Source organism: Archocentrus centrarchus, chromosome 23 (assembly GCF_007364275.1).
Source record: "Archocentrus centrarchus isolate MPI-CPG fArcCen1 chromosome 23, fArcCen1, whole genome shotgun sequence".
Taxonomy (NCBI): Eukaryota; Metazoa; Chordata; class Actinopteri; order Cichliformes; family Cichlidae; genus Archocentrus; species Archocentrus centrarchus.
Window position 1 is genome coordinate 22,687,706 of NC_044368.1, and position 13,937 is coordinate 22,701,642.

General features: G+C 41.2%; 1 protein-coding gene across 1 annotated transcript in view; it reads right to left on the reverse strand.

Moving 5' to 3' along the window:
* ano2b (anoctamin 2b) overlaps positions 1 to 13,937 on the reverse strand; it is a 71,127-nt gene that overhangs the window by 52,316 nt on the left and 4,874 nt on the right. The window contains exons 2-4 of the mRNA XM_030719949.1: positions 12,292 to 12,488; positions 10,640 to 10,681; positions 7,203 to 7,595 (exon numbers count right to left, since the gene is read on the reverse strand). Of these exons, the coding sequence (XP_030575809.1) occupies positions 7,203 to 7,595; positions 10,640 to 10,681; positions 12,292 to 12,488 (632 nt within the window). The remainder of the gene's footprint in view (positions 1 to 7,202; positions 7,596 to 10,639; positions 10,682 to 12,291; positions 12,489 to 13,937) is intronic.

Here is a 13,937-nt window from a genome sequence, read left to right on the forward strand (position 1 = left end):
TCATCACAAGTCCCAGCTCCACTTCTTCAATTAAAATCTTGCTCTGATTTAATTAAGAGTGTTCTCTAAGAGGATGTCCCTAAGAGATCAAAGGTCAGCTCAATAATCCTGAGACACAATCAACAAGTCACTCTTCTTCTACAGCATCCAATTAATATGAAGTCAAACAGGTTGGGCACAAGCAGATCAAATAAGGTCACTTTTTATTAAGTTTATGTAAAAAGTATACTTCCCCTGCCTTTCTGCTTCCAGCTTATACAAACTCAGCCCACTAACTCACATCATATTCATTATAAAGACTGCTGAGCAGAAAAACAGTTGAGAACCACAAAAATGGTTAACCTTTCAGCATCATCTTACAGAATATGCATAATAATATCATGATCTTCATGAACCTGGACGTGAACTATAGATGGGAAAAAAGAAAAAAAAAAAAAAAAAAAAAGAAAAATCTATGTGTTACTAATTTAAAAGATTTTAAGCAAAGTGACAGTCGATGTTCATCATTCATCACCCAAAACAGTCTTGAGTGAGCACTTAAACTGACCCCAATCCCTCAAAAACACTGCAAAGCCTTTGGAACACATTTAACTAACATAAGCCAATAGGCCACCAGTTAATTATCTGCTTTCATTACGCAAGTTAGTTAAAGGTGCAGGTTGTGTCTCTCTTGTATGCACTTCATTAGCAGTAATAGATTGTTGAACAGCTTCTCATTTCATTATGTGCACACAAACTACAATGGAAAATTGATTTTTGGTTGTCAGACTGTACACGACTGATTGCACGATAATATCGGTAAGGTTGCTTCTCACTCTGTTCCCTCCCTGCACCTCCTATAACGACATCAAGCTATACAATGATGGAAGAGTGCAATTATGTTTGTCAGAGTACTTGCCACTTTGTTCAAATTGAGGATACTGGGATGTTTGTTCCTCTCAGTGGCAGATTCTACCCCTAGATCCATGAGATGAGATAAAGAGCTATCAGTCAGTCAGCTAATCTCATCCTGGCTTAGGCTCCATGGCCACACTGTCAACAATCTGATTAATACTAGCCTGCAGACTCCACACACTGCCAATTGGCTGCCAGCCAACACACACACACACACACACACACACACACACACACACACACACACACCATAACAGGTATCTCATACACACACAGACGACAAACCCTGCACTGGTAAGTTAGTGTACTGTAGTTTTTGCCTTCTACTGAGCAACAACAATAAAAACTTCCCATTGAAGCCAAAGTGAAGCAGAAGCTCATTAACTAACAAGTGGAACTTTAACAATAACTACATTTGTGCAACTTTGTGGCAGTGAGCCTGGAGCATCATTACAACAAAGCAAGCAGAGTACAGACTGTGTTCTGCCAAGTGCCAGACACACAAAACAAAAGCAGGACAGAGCTACACAATGCAAGCACCAGTAACACACAATGACAGCGAAAGTGATTTGTACATGTCAAAACTAAATTAGCAGTTTTAGGCCAAATTAGTGAATCGACACAGAGGTCAGAACAGCAGCTGTGTTGGCTGAAGCTACTAGAATTAATGTCTGCCAGCTTGGATGAAACAGGAAGGCCTCTGTGTGTGTCTGACTCCAAAATGAACAGGCTCTGTACTCACTCTACATTTTATTAGGTACACATGGCTAGTGCCTCGTTAGTCCTGATGGCAAAAGTGGGGGGTCTAACTTAATTCTTAATGGCACAGATTCAACAAGGTGCTTTAAATGTTCCTCAGAGATTTTGGTCCATTTAGACATGATAGTGTCACACCATTGCTGCAGATTTGTCAGCTGCACATCCATGATACAAGTCTCCCATTCCACCACATCCCAAAGGTGCTCTATTACAGTAGATTGAGATCTGGTGACTCTGGAGGCCATCTGAGTACAGTGAGCTCACAGTCATGTTCAAGAAACTAGTTTAAGATGATTTGAGCTTTGATGCTCAGTTGGTACCAAGGGGTCCAAAGTGTGCCAAGAGCATTTCTGCTGCTGGAGACCATCTGTTTTAAGGTTTGACACACAGCGTGTTCAGAAATGCTCTTCTCCAACAAGTGGTTACTTGAGTTACTGCTGCCTTCCTATCAGCTCAAAGCAGTCCGACCTCTGGCATCAACAAGACATTTTTACCCAGACAACTGGCACTGACTGGATATTTTCTTTTTCCAAACCATTCTCTGTAAACCCTAGAGATGTTTGGTGATTTACTGGGATTTTCCCGCAGTTTCTGAAATACTCAGACCAGCCTGTCTGACACCAACAACAATCACTTAAATCACCCTTTCCCCCCCATTCTGATGCTCAGTTTGAGGTCATCTTAACCATGTCTACATGGCTAAATGCATGACGTTGCTGCCATGTGATGGACTGGTAAGCAAACGTGTTGATGGCAGATTATAATCCAAAGTTTAGGCTGCAAGTAACTACATCAGAAAGCAGAAGCAAAGGTGAGTCACATTCAGCAAACTGAGCTCAAACTGCACTTTGAATGTGAATTTTACATGAACAGACCTCAGGAAGGAGACACAGAAATAATTATATCCTGTGAGAAGATAAAGTGAAATGCTATTCTGAGTTCAGTTCAACAGCTTCACACTGCTCCACTGAGACTCAATAATTCTTGAAGTAGAAGGTGTTTTGCAACAACCCCGCTGTTCATGATATCACTTGCTGTAAATGCACACAGCTGTGTGTATAGGGACACCAAGTTTGGAACGTGCACACACTTAATGCAACTTGTTGCCAGAGCTGATAAACTGGTTATATTCTAGGCTACGCTCAGCAATCTTTGCATTTTTAGTGGTGGGTTGACATCCACACAGATCCATCCATAATGGCAGGAAGCATTGTCAGTTAAAGGTTTCCTTTCTACAGGCATTTATGGATGAAGGTGGAAGGCTGAATGACTCAGACTTGACTTTTTTTTTTTTTTCTATCCATCACTCAGGTTTGGAGCAGCAAGTTATGCATTAGTGTGTTGCCCTTGGATACAGAAAGCTGCCACTCTCTAAAACTACAACATTAATGAAGTTATTATTACACTGTTATTAGTTGTAGAGGTTTTTGATTGCTTTTATTGGTGAACTTCACTGATGCACTTTGTCCATGTTCCTCATACTGTGCTGACATTTAGCTTTAATTTCTATTTTGTAATTGCATTTCTCTCTGGATTCATCTTTATTCATGTGGCAAAAATGTATTGTATTTTTTCCCCTTTTAACCTCCTCACACCTCAGGAGCTCATAGAGTCATGAGGTGTCTAAACCAGCAGCTCTGACATAGTTTATTCTGCACAGAGGAATTTGATCATTTCACACTGATAGATACAGTACAAATATTTTGCTAACCCTTAGAGTGGATCTGTGCTACACCATAATGTGCTTTTGACATCAACTTTAACTCAGTAGCTGCTCTGAATTGGGACTAATCATGCAGCATTTCTCTTGTTTTGTCCCACAGCAGCAAGCTAATGAAAGGTGGTAGAACAGCTCTGTGCATTAAAACAGAAACCTCAAGACGAGCATTTTGCTGGAGCAATGTACAACTTACATTGTTACACACAGTCTCACCCACCTCCTACTATCTGAGCCAGGCTCCTATGTAGGCGCTCACCTTAAATAGCTCAAGATACTGTTACGTCAGATCCTGTGTTAAGGTTCATTTTCAAAAAGCCTGTGAAGTCAGTAAAACTATAGAATTATAGCACACACACACACACACACACACACACACACACACACACACACAGTAGGTTAGTGTTGGAAGTTATAATCCCAATTATTTCTCAAGGATTATGGGATGAAAAACTGAAACTTTTTTTTTCCCCCATCCTTAATATGAGGCTAATGTGTTTTACATCTAGCAGACAGCTGAATATCTGTATCTACAAAACTATTTTTCATCCTGACCTACAGGTAGGTGACAAATTTTAAAAAGTTTCTACAACTTTGTGCCACCATAAAAGCTTCTGGGATGGATTCAAAAACATCTTCCCTCATTCCCTCCTGATTGTGGATATGTGAAGTGTACAGCTGTGGATTATTTCATTGGTTCACTTATGGGTCACAAATTACTACTACTACTACCACTAACCTGCAAAATGACAAGTGGACCCAAACATGCTAGCAAAATACCCCCCAGCATAACAGAGCTACCAGAGGCTTGTACTATGAGAGTGAGGTTTAGCGTGAGGAATTTCTTCTGGGTCTTCCCCCAGGCCTCCTTCTAGCCAGATATGCCCAGAACACCTCACCCAAGAGGCATCCTAGTCAGATGCTCAAACCACCTCAACTGGCTTGTTTTGATGTGAAGGAGTGGTGGCTCTACTCTGAGACCCTCCCCAATGGCTGCACTCTTCACCCTATATCTAAAGGGAGAAGCCAGCCACCCTTCAGAGGAAGCTCATTTCTGCCACTTGTATCAGTGATGTTGTTGTTTTGGTCACTACCCAAAGCTCATGACCATAGGTGAGGGTAGGGATGTAGATTGACTGGTAAATCAACAGCTTCGCTTTTATGTTCAGCTCTCTCTTCACACATCTGTCAGTCTCTCGCTCCCTTCTCCCCTCACTCGTGAACAAGACCCTGAGATACTTTAAACTCCTCCACTTGGGGCAGCAGCTCATCCCTGACCCAGAGAGGGCATGCCATCCTTTTCTGGTTGTGATCCATGGCCTCAGTCTTGGGTACTAATTTTTATACCCACTGCTTTACAGTTGCACCTGATGAAGCCAACAGGACCACATCATCTAAAGATGAGATTCTGAGTTCAACAAGGCAGAAGCCTTCCACCACTTGGCTATGCCTAGAAAATCCATCCATAAAAATTATGAATAAAATCTGTAAACAAAGGACAGAACTGGTGGAGTCCAACATCCACGGGAATGAGTCCGACTTATTGCCGGCACTGAGGACCAAGCTCTCACAGCAGTTGTACAGGGACAGGGGTCCAGACACTCCATCCTCCAGCAGCAACCCCCAGGTCCATGATCAAATGCCTTCAAGGTCCACAACACACATTCTATTCAAATTTATTTAAATGTGAGAAAAAACAAACAAACAAACAAAAAAAAAAAACCAACAACAAACAGCCACCTCAAGGTGCTTTATATTGTCATGTAAAGACCCTACAATAATTACAGAGAAAACCCAACAGTAATGGTAAATGGATTACTTCTTATATAGTGCTTTTTCTACTCTGAGCACTCAAAGTGCTTATTTACCCCATTCACACAGGCACTTCCATGATTAACTAAGCTCCCCTCCTGACCCTGACCCTACCCACCATACTGCTATCCCGGCTTTATATGTGCAATATGCTTTTTGCTGAGGTGTTTTTTGGAACCTCGTAAGGTGTTCTTTATGAACACAGTATGAGATGATTTTTTGAACCTAACTATCCCAATGTATCTCTTTCTGTCTCTCTGCTAAAGGTAGCGCCGTTGAGAAACGGTTGCATGACCTCAGACATCTGTCCCCCCCCCCTGTCTGTGTTATGTTTTTGTCTTGGATGGATGTTCTGTTAACTGCAATTTCCCCATTTGTGGGACTAATAAAGGCATTCTTGATTCTTGATTCTTGATTCTTGAAGTGCACATTGTGTCGGAGAGCAACTTGGGGTTAAGTACAAGGATACATTGGCATGCAGCCTGGAGTAGCCAGGAATTGAACCGCCGACATTCAGATCAGTAGGCAACGTGCTCTACCTCCTGAGCTACAGCCACTCAATCAAAAATGATTGGCTATGAGCAAGCACTTGGCAACAGTGGGAAGGGGGGACTCCCTTTAACAGGCAGAAACTGGCAGAACCAGGGAGGGGCAGTCATCTGCTGCAGCCAGTTGAGGGTGAGGAGAGAAAGCAATAGGACAAAAGACATGGTGTGGAAGAGAGCCAGAGATTAATAACTAATGATTAAATGCAGAGTGGTGTTCAAAGAGTGAAAAGAGGTGAATGAAAAAGTGCATCATGAGAACCCCCCAGCAGCCTAGGCCAATAGCAGCATAACTCAGGGATGGTTTGGGGTCACCTGATCCAGCCCTAATGATAAGCTTTATCAAAACTCCAAAGCACACTTCAATATCCTCGAGAGGATGAGATAGTCTAGCATTTCATGCCCAGAACAAAAACTGCATTATTCCTCTTGAAGCTGAGGTTTGACTAACAGAGGAACTCTTCTTTCCAGCACCTTCACATAAACCTTCACAGGGAGGCTGAGGAGTGTTATCCCCATAGTTGGAGCACACCCTCCAGCCCCTCCTTCTTGAAGATGGGAACCACCACCCAAGTCTGCCAATCCAGAGGCACTGCCCCAGATCTCCACACAACATTGCAAAGGCACGTCAACCAAGCCAGCCCTACAATATCCAGAGCCTTCAGGAACTCGAGGTGAGGCCAATCCAGTCCACACACACAGTGTCCCCTGTGGCCCTTTGTGACCAACCAGAGAACCGGGGCTCCCAATTGCATAACTGTCTTTCAATGCCAGTCGAATTGCAACCACATACTATAAAGCAATGATTCTTTTTGTATATAAAAGCAGAGAATTTACTGTCATTAGCATGTACAGATATGGCATTTCTGTATCTAGCAAAATATGTAAATACAAAAAACAGTTTTCAGTTTCTTTGTGGGTTGGTGCACCTTTTAGCTACTTTCTGTAGTTACTATGGATTTCTTTCATACAAGGTTCTTAAGATTCTATTAAGTTGAAATATTCCACAAAATGGTACTACAGCATGTATAAATGTACAGATATGGTCTGGCGGACTTGTTCCATTATAGGTCATAAAGGGTTAAAGTAGGCTAAATAGTTTATCAAGGTCTTCCATGTCAAAATTATACTATCACACTAGAATATGTAATAATAGATAAATGTTGCTACCTGTTTCTGTATTCCAGTGCATAGAAAGGAAAGGAGCCATTTCAAACTTTTACAAGAATGCACATTTAACAGTTCACAAACGGCATCATTTTTCTTTCAACTTTTTACATTTAGATAAAAATTGTACTGTTTCCTACATATAAGAGGTTGTCACTCATGAATCTCCAAACAAGGAACAGCTTTTAACAAAAAAATATAAAGAAATAAAATATCTGTCAACTGCTTTCCTGATAGCATGCATCAATCTTAGGCAGCATTATAGAGAAAAGCAGCATCTTAGTGTGGTCTTACACACACTCACTCACCTCTCTGTCTCTCTCGATCTCTAAACCAGCCTCTAGCAGGTTCGCTTCAAACTCCTGCCTGATTAGACGCATCTCATGGTCACCAGGCTCCACTGGCTCGCCATCTCCTGCACCTCCAAGCTCCATGAACACCTCGCTGACACCTGCAGCCTCCCCTCCTGGAATGCCAGCACCACCTCCACCTGTTCCCGCATCTGAGGCCGCCATTGAAGGAAAGTTGCCATTAGAAACAATAGATAACCGGTCTTGTGAAACCGAAGCACTAGCAGGAGATCGTATGGAGCTGTGCCGTCGATGATGAAAGACCAAGACATAGTCGATTTTTCGTCGGCCATCACTGAAGTAAAGGCCTTCTCCAACAGCGGCATTACATCCTGAGGCCGATCCCATGACCTGTAGAATATAAATATTACATTAAATATTACTTATCACAGCAGCAACAATTGAACAACAAACAATTACAGGAATGTATCCCAGTCAAATACAAATTTGTTAAAGAGCACGTACAACACCTTTAAGCAGTGATGGAGTTATGTAATAACTGTTTGAATGAACTTAAACATTACTGCAGTGTCAGTGCACACAAGCACAAGTGGCTTTTGGCAGGTTCTCAAAAACACTGAAGTGAGAACCTTCAGCAGCAGAGTGGGCAGTCAGCTCACCTTTGGCTGTTTTATTCTTTATTTAGACAGAGGGAAAGCAGAGAGCGAGACTAAACATGGACGACACAAGAGGGAAAGCTCTATAGCTTCTAGGCATGATGGGAAACTTCTTACTAGTATACAGTATAGCTATGTAAAATATGCTGCTCTATTACTCCTTGCTCTTGAACTTAAAACATACACTGTGTTTCAATACAATTCAATTCAGGTTTGTTTATATAGCACCAAACCACAGCAATAGCTGCCTTTATACTGTAAAGACCCTGCAGTATTCGGGGGGGGGGGGGGGGGGGGGGGGGGGCATCAAATGGCTGCTTATGAGAAATCACTTTGTGACAGTGGAAATGAAAAACTCCCTTTTAACAGGAAGAAACTTGCAGTAGAGCAGTGGTTCTCAAATCCAGGCCTTGTGGCCTGGTGTCCTGCAGGTTTTAGATGTGTTTCTGCTTCAACACACCTGAGTCAAATATAGAAGTCATTAGCAGGACTCTGGAGAACTTTGATTCAGGTGTGTTGGATCAGGGACACATCAAAAACCTGCAGGACACTGGGCCACAAGGCCTGGATTTGAGAACCACTGCAGTAGAACAAGGCTCAGGGAGAGGCAGCAGTCTGCTTTGACTGGTTGAGGGGGTAAGTGGGTGGGGCATAGAGAGAGAACAACAGACTAAGAGAGAGAGAGAGAAGATGCAACACATGAACAACCACCACCATATGAGTACTTGTATTTTACACTACATTTATGTATGGGAAATACACCAATACATTAAATGAGAGAAAAACCATGCTAATGTTAAACTTAGTTTGGTTTATAAAAAGAGCCAGTGTGATACAGCTAAATAAGTTGGCATCACCGCAATACATAAGTTCACAGACACTGATAAATTTTTATTGCAAGAGCAACTTTGAGAAGACAGTATAAGTCTACCCCCCCCCCCCCCCCCCCTCAATATTCAACTAATTTATACATTAGCGTGGTCGCTTTAAATATGCCTGCCTCAAGAGTCATCACAACACAAGTTTAAACAATTTTGTTGAGTAGCTTAAGCCTACACAACTTTATATATGTATATATATATATATATATATATACATATACACACACATACATACATATACACACACACAGAAAAATAATACAACTAAAACTTTCAAGTAAAATTATATGGAATTTGTATACAAACAATATTTGGAATCAAAATACAGTCAAGTTTAAGAATATGACAGAAACAGTACAGTAGTTTTATGGTAGGAGCAGTCCCAGAAAACCACCAAGCAGCAGTAGCATACAGTATGCCTACATGTTTGGCTGTGCAATATTACACAGATAATATCTAGACATTTTTAACCTTTAAATAAATGTAACCCCCTCCCTTGTTTATATGTCAAACGACTGAGTGTAAATTCAAGAAAGTGGACAATAATAATTTACATAATGACTCGAGAAAGTCAAAATAAGTGCGGGTGTTCCTGAAACCTGCTTTGATGAGTCTTATACTAGATCATCCACAGGTGCGTCTGCTCATTAGGCTAAAACCGCACCTGTTGGATGAAAACCGCAACACCTGTGTCACTTTTCCCTCTTCAGTCTCCACCGCCTTTGTTTAAAAGGCTGACTTCTCTCGCTGTTGAACAGACTACCGAAAAAAATAAATATATGTATAGCAAAATAATGAATCGGGATACGCATTCAGATACAGCAGTGGAGTTTAGTATAGCTCCGCCCAACTCGGGTCTAATCAGAGGCCTGTGTGAAGGAAAGGTGTAAATTACTCCAGTGCATTGTTCCCAATGTCTCAAAGGAGTGAGAAAAATATCAGATGTTCTCCTGCTTCAGATATAGTCGCTATTTAAAAACAGGTTTGTACTGTCTATATGCAAAGTCTAAACTATTTTCAAATTACTTTAAGTTTGTATTTCATATAACGGCACTAAAATTTATACGCTCAGGAGAGAGTAGATCACTTACTAATCGGAAGGTTGGTGGTTCGATCCCTGGCTGCTTCAGTCTGCACGCCACAGTAACCTTGAGCAAGAGATTGAACCCCGTGTTGCTCTGCGATGCGTTCATCGCGGTGGGATTGTGTGCGCATGTTAAACAGAAAGCACTTAGTCGTATAAAAAGTGCTTGTATGAATGGATGAATGAGGCATATTGTATAAAAGCAATTTGAGTGTTCAGGTAGAAAAGCGCAATACAAGAACTAGTCCATTAACCATTTTACCATCTAATAACACCTGTACCACTTTATGGGACACACAAAAGCTGCTAGCGTCAGTCTCCTGGACCTTCACTATTGTGTTTTGGCTCTTTTATGTAAAAGCAAACACAGACAGGCGTGCAGGGATTTTCATTCGCTTTAGTCTATCCAGTACCAAGAACCTCCCAAAGGTGCATATGGTTGTTCTGAGAAAAGCTTAATAAAACCTCCTGGGAAAACATCCGCTGCAGTTTGCCAAACATTTTACCGAGCCTCACCTGTCTGCGCATCATAAAATGGTATTAGGTAGCCAATTATGATGTTCCACAGGCGTCATCAAAAGCATTGGCTTATGTTTCTTGTAGCCTAGGCTACAAGTACAGACAATAGTTACAGGACTGCTTCCGGATCGAAATTTAAAGCAATGTCACCAAAAGTAAAGTTATTAATATCAGAACTATTTCAGAGTGGTAAACATGGCACGAGCACAGGGGTGTGTTTAAAAACTAACTCAAGACAAAAAAGACCAGTAAACCAAAAGAGGCGGCGCGGGGATAGGCTGCTGTTATACTTACAGGGATCTTGTCTTCACTCGGGGAAACCTGCATGCTGTTGCGCTTTAAGGACACACAGAGTAGTAGTAGGAGAAGAAGAGGAGCAGGGGTGAAAGTTGTCGGTTTAAGCAGAAAAATACGTCTGGATTTAACATCATCCCCATCGTTCCCATCAGATTCATGAAGTCACTCCAGTTAGTCTACGGACCAGTAGTAGCGACGGATCATGTGTCTCGGATTTCATTATTTTCTAATTGTCTGTCAGATGTAAGCGGCAGCGCGTATGCAGTCGGCAGCCTGATCACATGCTGGTGATACCCATCTATCCAACTGTGTGATCTGGAGGCTGCCTGCGCGCTGCCGGCGCTTTTGGCACGGAGCGTCCCGCGCTGTAAAAAATGTCAGTCTCCAATATGTTGTTTTAGTCTTACTGCTCAATCTCAGGATGATGTTTAAAGCAAAATACACACACACCTCAAAAAATTATAGGAACACTTTTTAATCAGAGTTTAGCATCAAGTCAGTTACACCTCTGGGATATTGATCTGGTCAGTAAGTAGCAGAGGGGGTTCTTAATCACTCTAAGCTGCTTTGGTGTTCATGAAATTAACAACAGGTGCACCAGAGGGGCAACAATGAGACAACCCCCAAAACAGGAATGGCTTTACAGGTGGAGGACATTGACATTTTTTTACCTCCTCGTCGTTTTTTTTTTCTTTTTTCTCAGCAGTTTTGTATTTGGCTATGGTCAGTGTCACTTTGATATTGGAGGTATCTTTGGATTCAGGCCTCTGTAGGTTGATTGTTTTTATTTCCATTAAACGATGTGGCATCCTTTCGTTCCTAACACATTGCCCAGTTCATATCAGCATGGATATCCAGCATGATCTTTTCCCCAATGAAATCTGATATGTTTAAGTGTTCCTTTAAATTATTTGAGCACTATGTGTGCTGATCTACAGTGAATAGGACTCCCAAAGCGTTCGTTACTTTTCGCTTCATTTTCAAGTTTTCAGTAAGGTCGTTAAGATGGACATTTTTTGCAGCGTGGAGAGAGAGAGAGCAGCATTGGCTGCTTCCACACTTAGGTGATGTAACTTGCAGGGAGACCTGTGTTTTCTCATCATTAAAGCAGCAAAATGTTTTTGAAACATTGCTTTTGTCTCCCAGCAGTATCTCCATGCTTTGCACAACATTCGCAGCATAGTGAGCTGTGAGTTTTTCTATCTTAAATTTGAGGGATTTTTTTTTTATTTTAATTTTGTGTTGCAGACCTGTATGTATGTATGTGTGTGTGTGTATGTATGTATGTATGTATATATATATATATATATATATATATATATATATATATATATATATTCAAATATCTTACATGCAACTTTTATTTTGAAAGACTACAGAAATAAACATCATTAAACCTCAGACACTGGTTTCCTGAATCATTATCACAGTATTATCTAAGGTCATTTTAATGAGACATGCTAACTCATAAAATGATGCAAAGCAAAGCAACACATCACACTCACAGGAAATATTACGTGATTAACTTAGTTGAAGAAGTTGCTCATTTTTGCTTGGGCAAAAAAAAACTCATCAGACCGGTTCCCAAAAAGATATAATAGGTTTTTTTTGTCCCCACACATGCACATTTTCTCTGGTCCTGTAGTCACCTGTAGCAACTTCTGTGATTCCTCAGCCATTGGTTCCTCTCTATAAGGTACAGGCTCCACAGTGCTGTAGGGCATGGGGTCCAGTCCAATCCCAGACATGTCCTTGGTCAGGTAGTACAGCGCATCACTGTGGATTGAGGAGGATTCGCTGAGTACTGTGGCCACCCGCCTGAAGCTTGCACCATTAAGCCATGACTCTGCAAGACATTCATTTTGGAATTTAAGCATAGCTACAGATTATTTCAATCCTGGTGTTCAAATCACGATGTGTCATTTGGTCATTCAACTCTGAAACACACAAGGTCATGTTGTAATATCAGTGTTGCACTTCTCAGAGCTGGAAGCAGTAAAGAGATTCCTCCATCAGCAAGAAGTACAGTTTACTCAAAACAGAGGTGAAGCAGAGTGAAGGTATGATTCAGCTCTTGTCCTGTGTAGAATTCTTCTGTTTACCAGCAGCTTTGCTTAAAATTGCTTCACATTAATGTTCTTCAAAATTACATTAAAATATATGTCCCTCCACTGAAAACCTGCATTTTGTTACACATTTAGTTTATCTGTCAGTTTACTAAAATATATTAACACAGTGGCTAAGGTCACATTATTATCATTACATATCTGCCCACAAGAATGAAGAGCCAGCAGCCAGTTAGCCTCACTTAATACAATGTAGAAAAATCAATCTCAATCTATTAAAGGTATAAAACACATGCTTCCTGTAAAACTACACTGCATTCTCTCATGCTTCAGCACTCCTGTGACACAGAATTGGATAAATGGAAGAAAGTGGATGGATGGATGGATGGATGGGTGGGTGGATGGATGGATGGATGGATGGATGGATGATTCTGTCTCATATAACTCCCAGCAAGAAAGCTCGTGTATATCCCAGAACTGTTTTGTTCCTTCAGTATCTTAAGTTGTTGTTTCCTGCATTTGTTCTACATAATGTCTACCATAACTATAATTGTGAAACTCAGTTTCAAATGCAAAGTGCCTTGCTTGCAAGCATGCTGACATCTTTCCTTATGAAAACGGATGTATACATTATTCCTCCCAGGTCAGTGTGTCATATTGCTTTGGCAATCTTGTGCTCACATTTTCAGCCAGCGCTCTCTGTATTTGGAGCCACAAATATGCAAAGTGGCCTGGTGGAGCTTTGTTTCCCACTGTGCAAATTGATGCATGTGTCAGTCAATCACAAACCCCGTCTCAAAGCACTTTACAAAGGACAAGCCTACAAAGCGCCAACTTCTCCATTTGTCTCAAAGCAAAAAATCACAAAGCAACAAAAAGCACAAGAAACAAAAAACAAAAAAAAAAAACAAAAATAAAAAACACTGTAAATGTGTAGAATTCATTTTATTCTGTACTTAGGGCAGGAAGGAAGAAAGCACCAGCAGGTTACTTGTTGCTGAGTGTTCAGCGCTGATTTTTCAAACACAATCTCGGAGGGAGTTTAAGAGCATTAGTGACAAAACCGATATTTGTCCATTTTTTTCAGTGTGACCGCTGTGCTGTCAGGAACCGAACAGATTGCCATTTTTTGTAATAAGGTTACCCTGCGTGTGTGTGTGTGTGTGTGTGCGTGTGTGTGTGTGTGTGTGTGAGTGTGTGTGTGTGTGTGTGTGGTTATTTTAGGGATA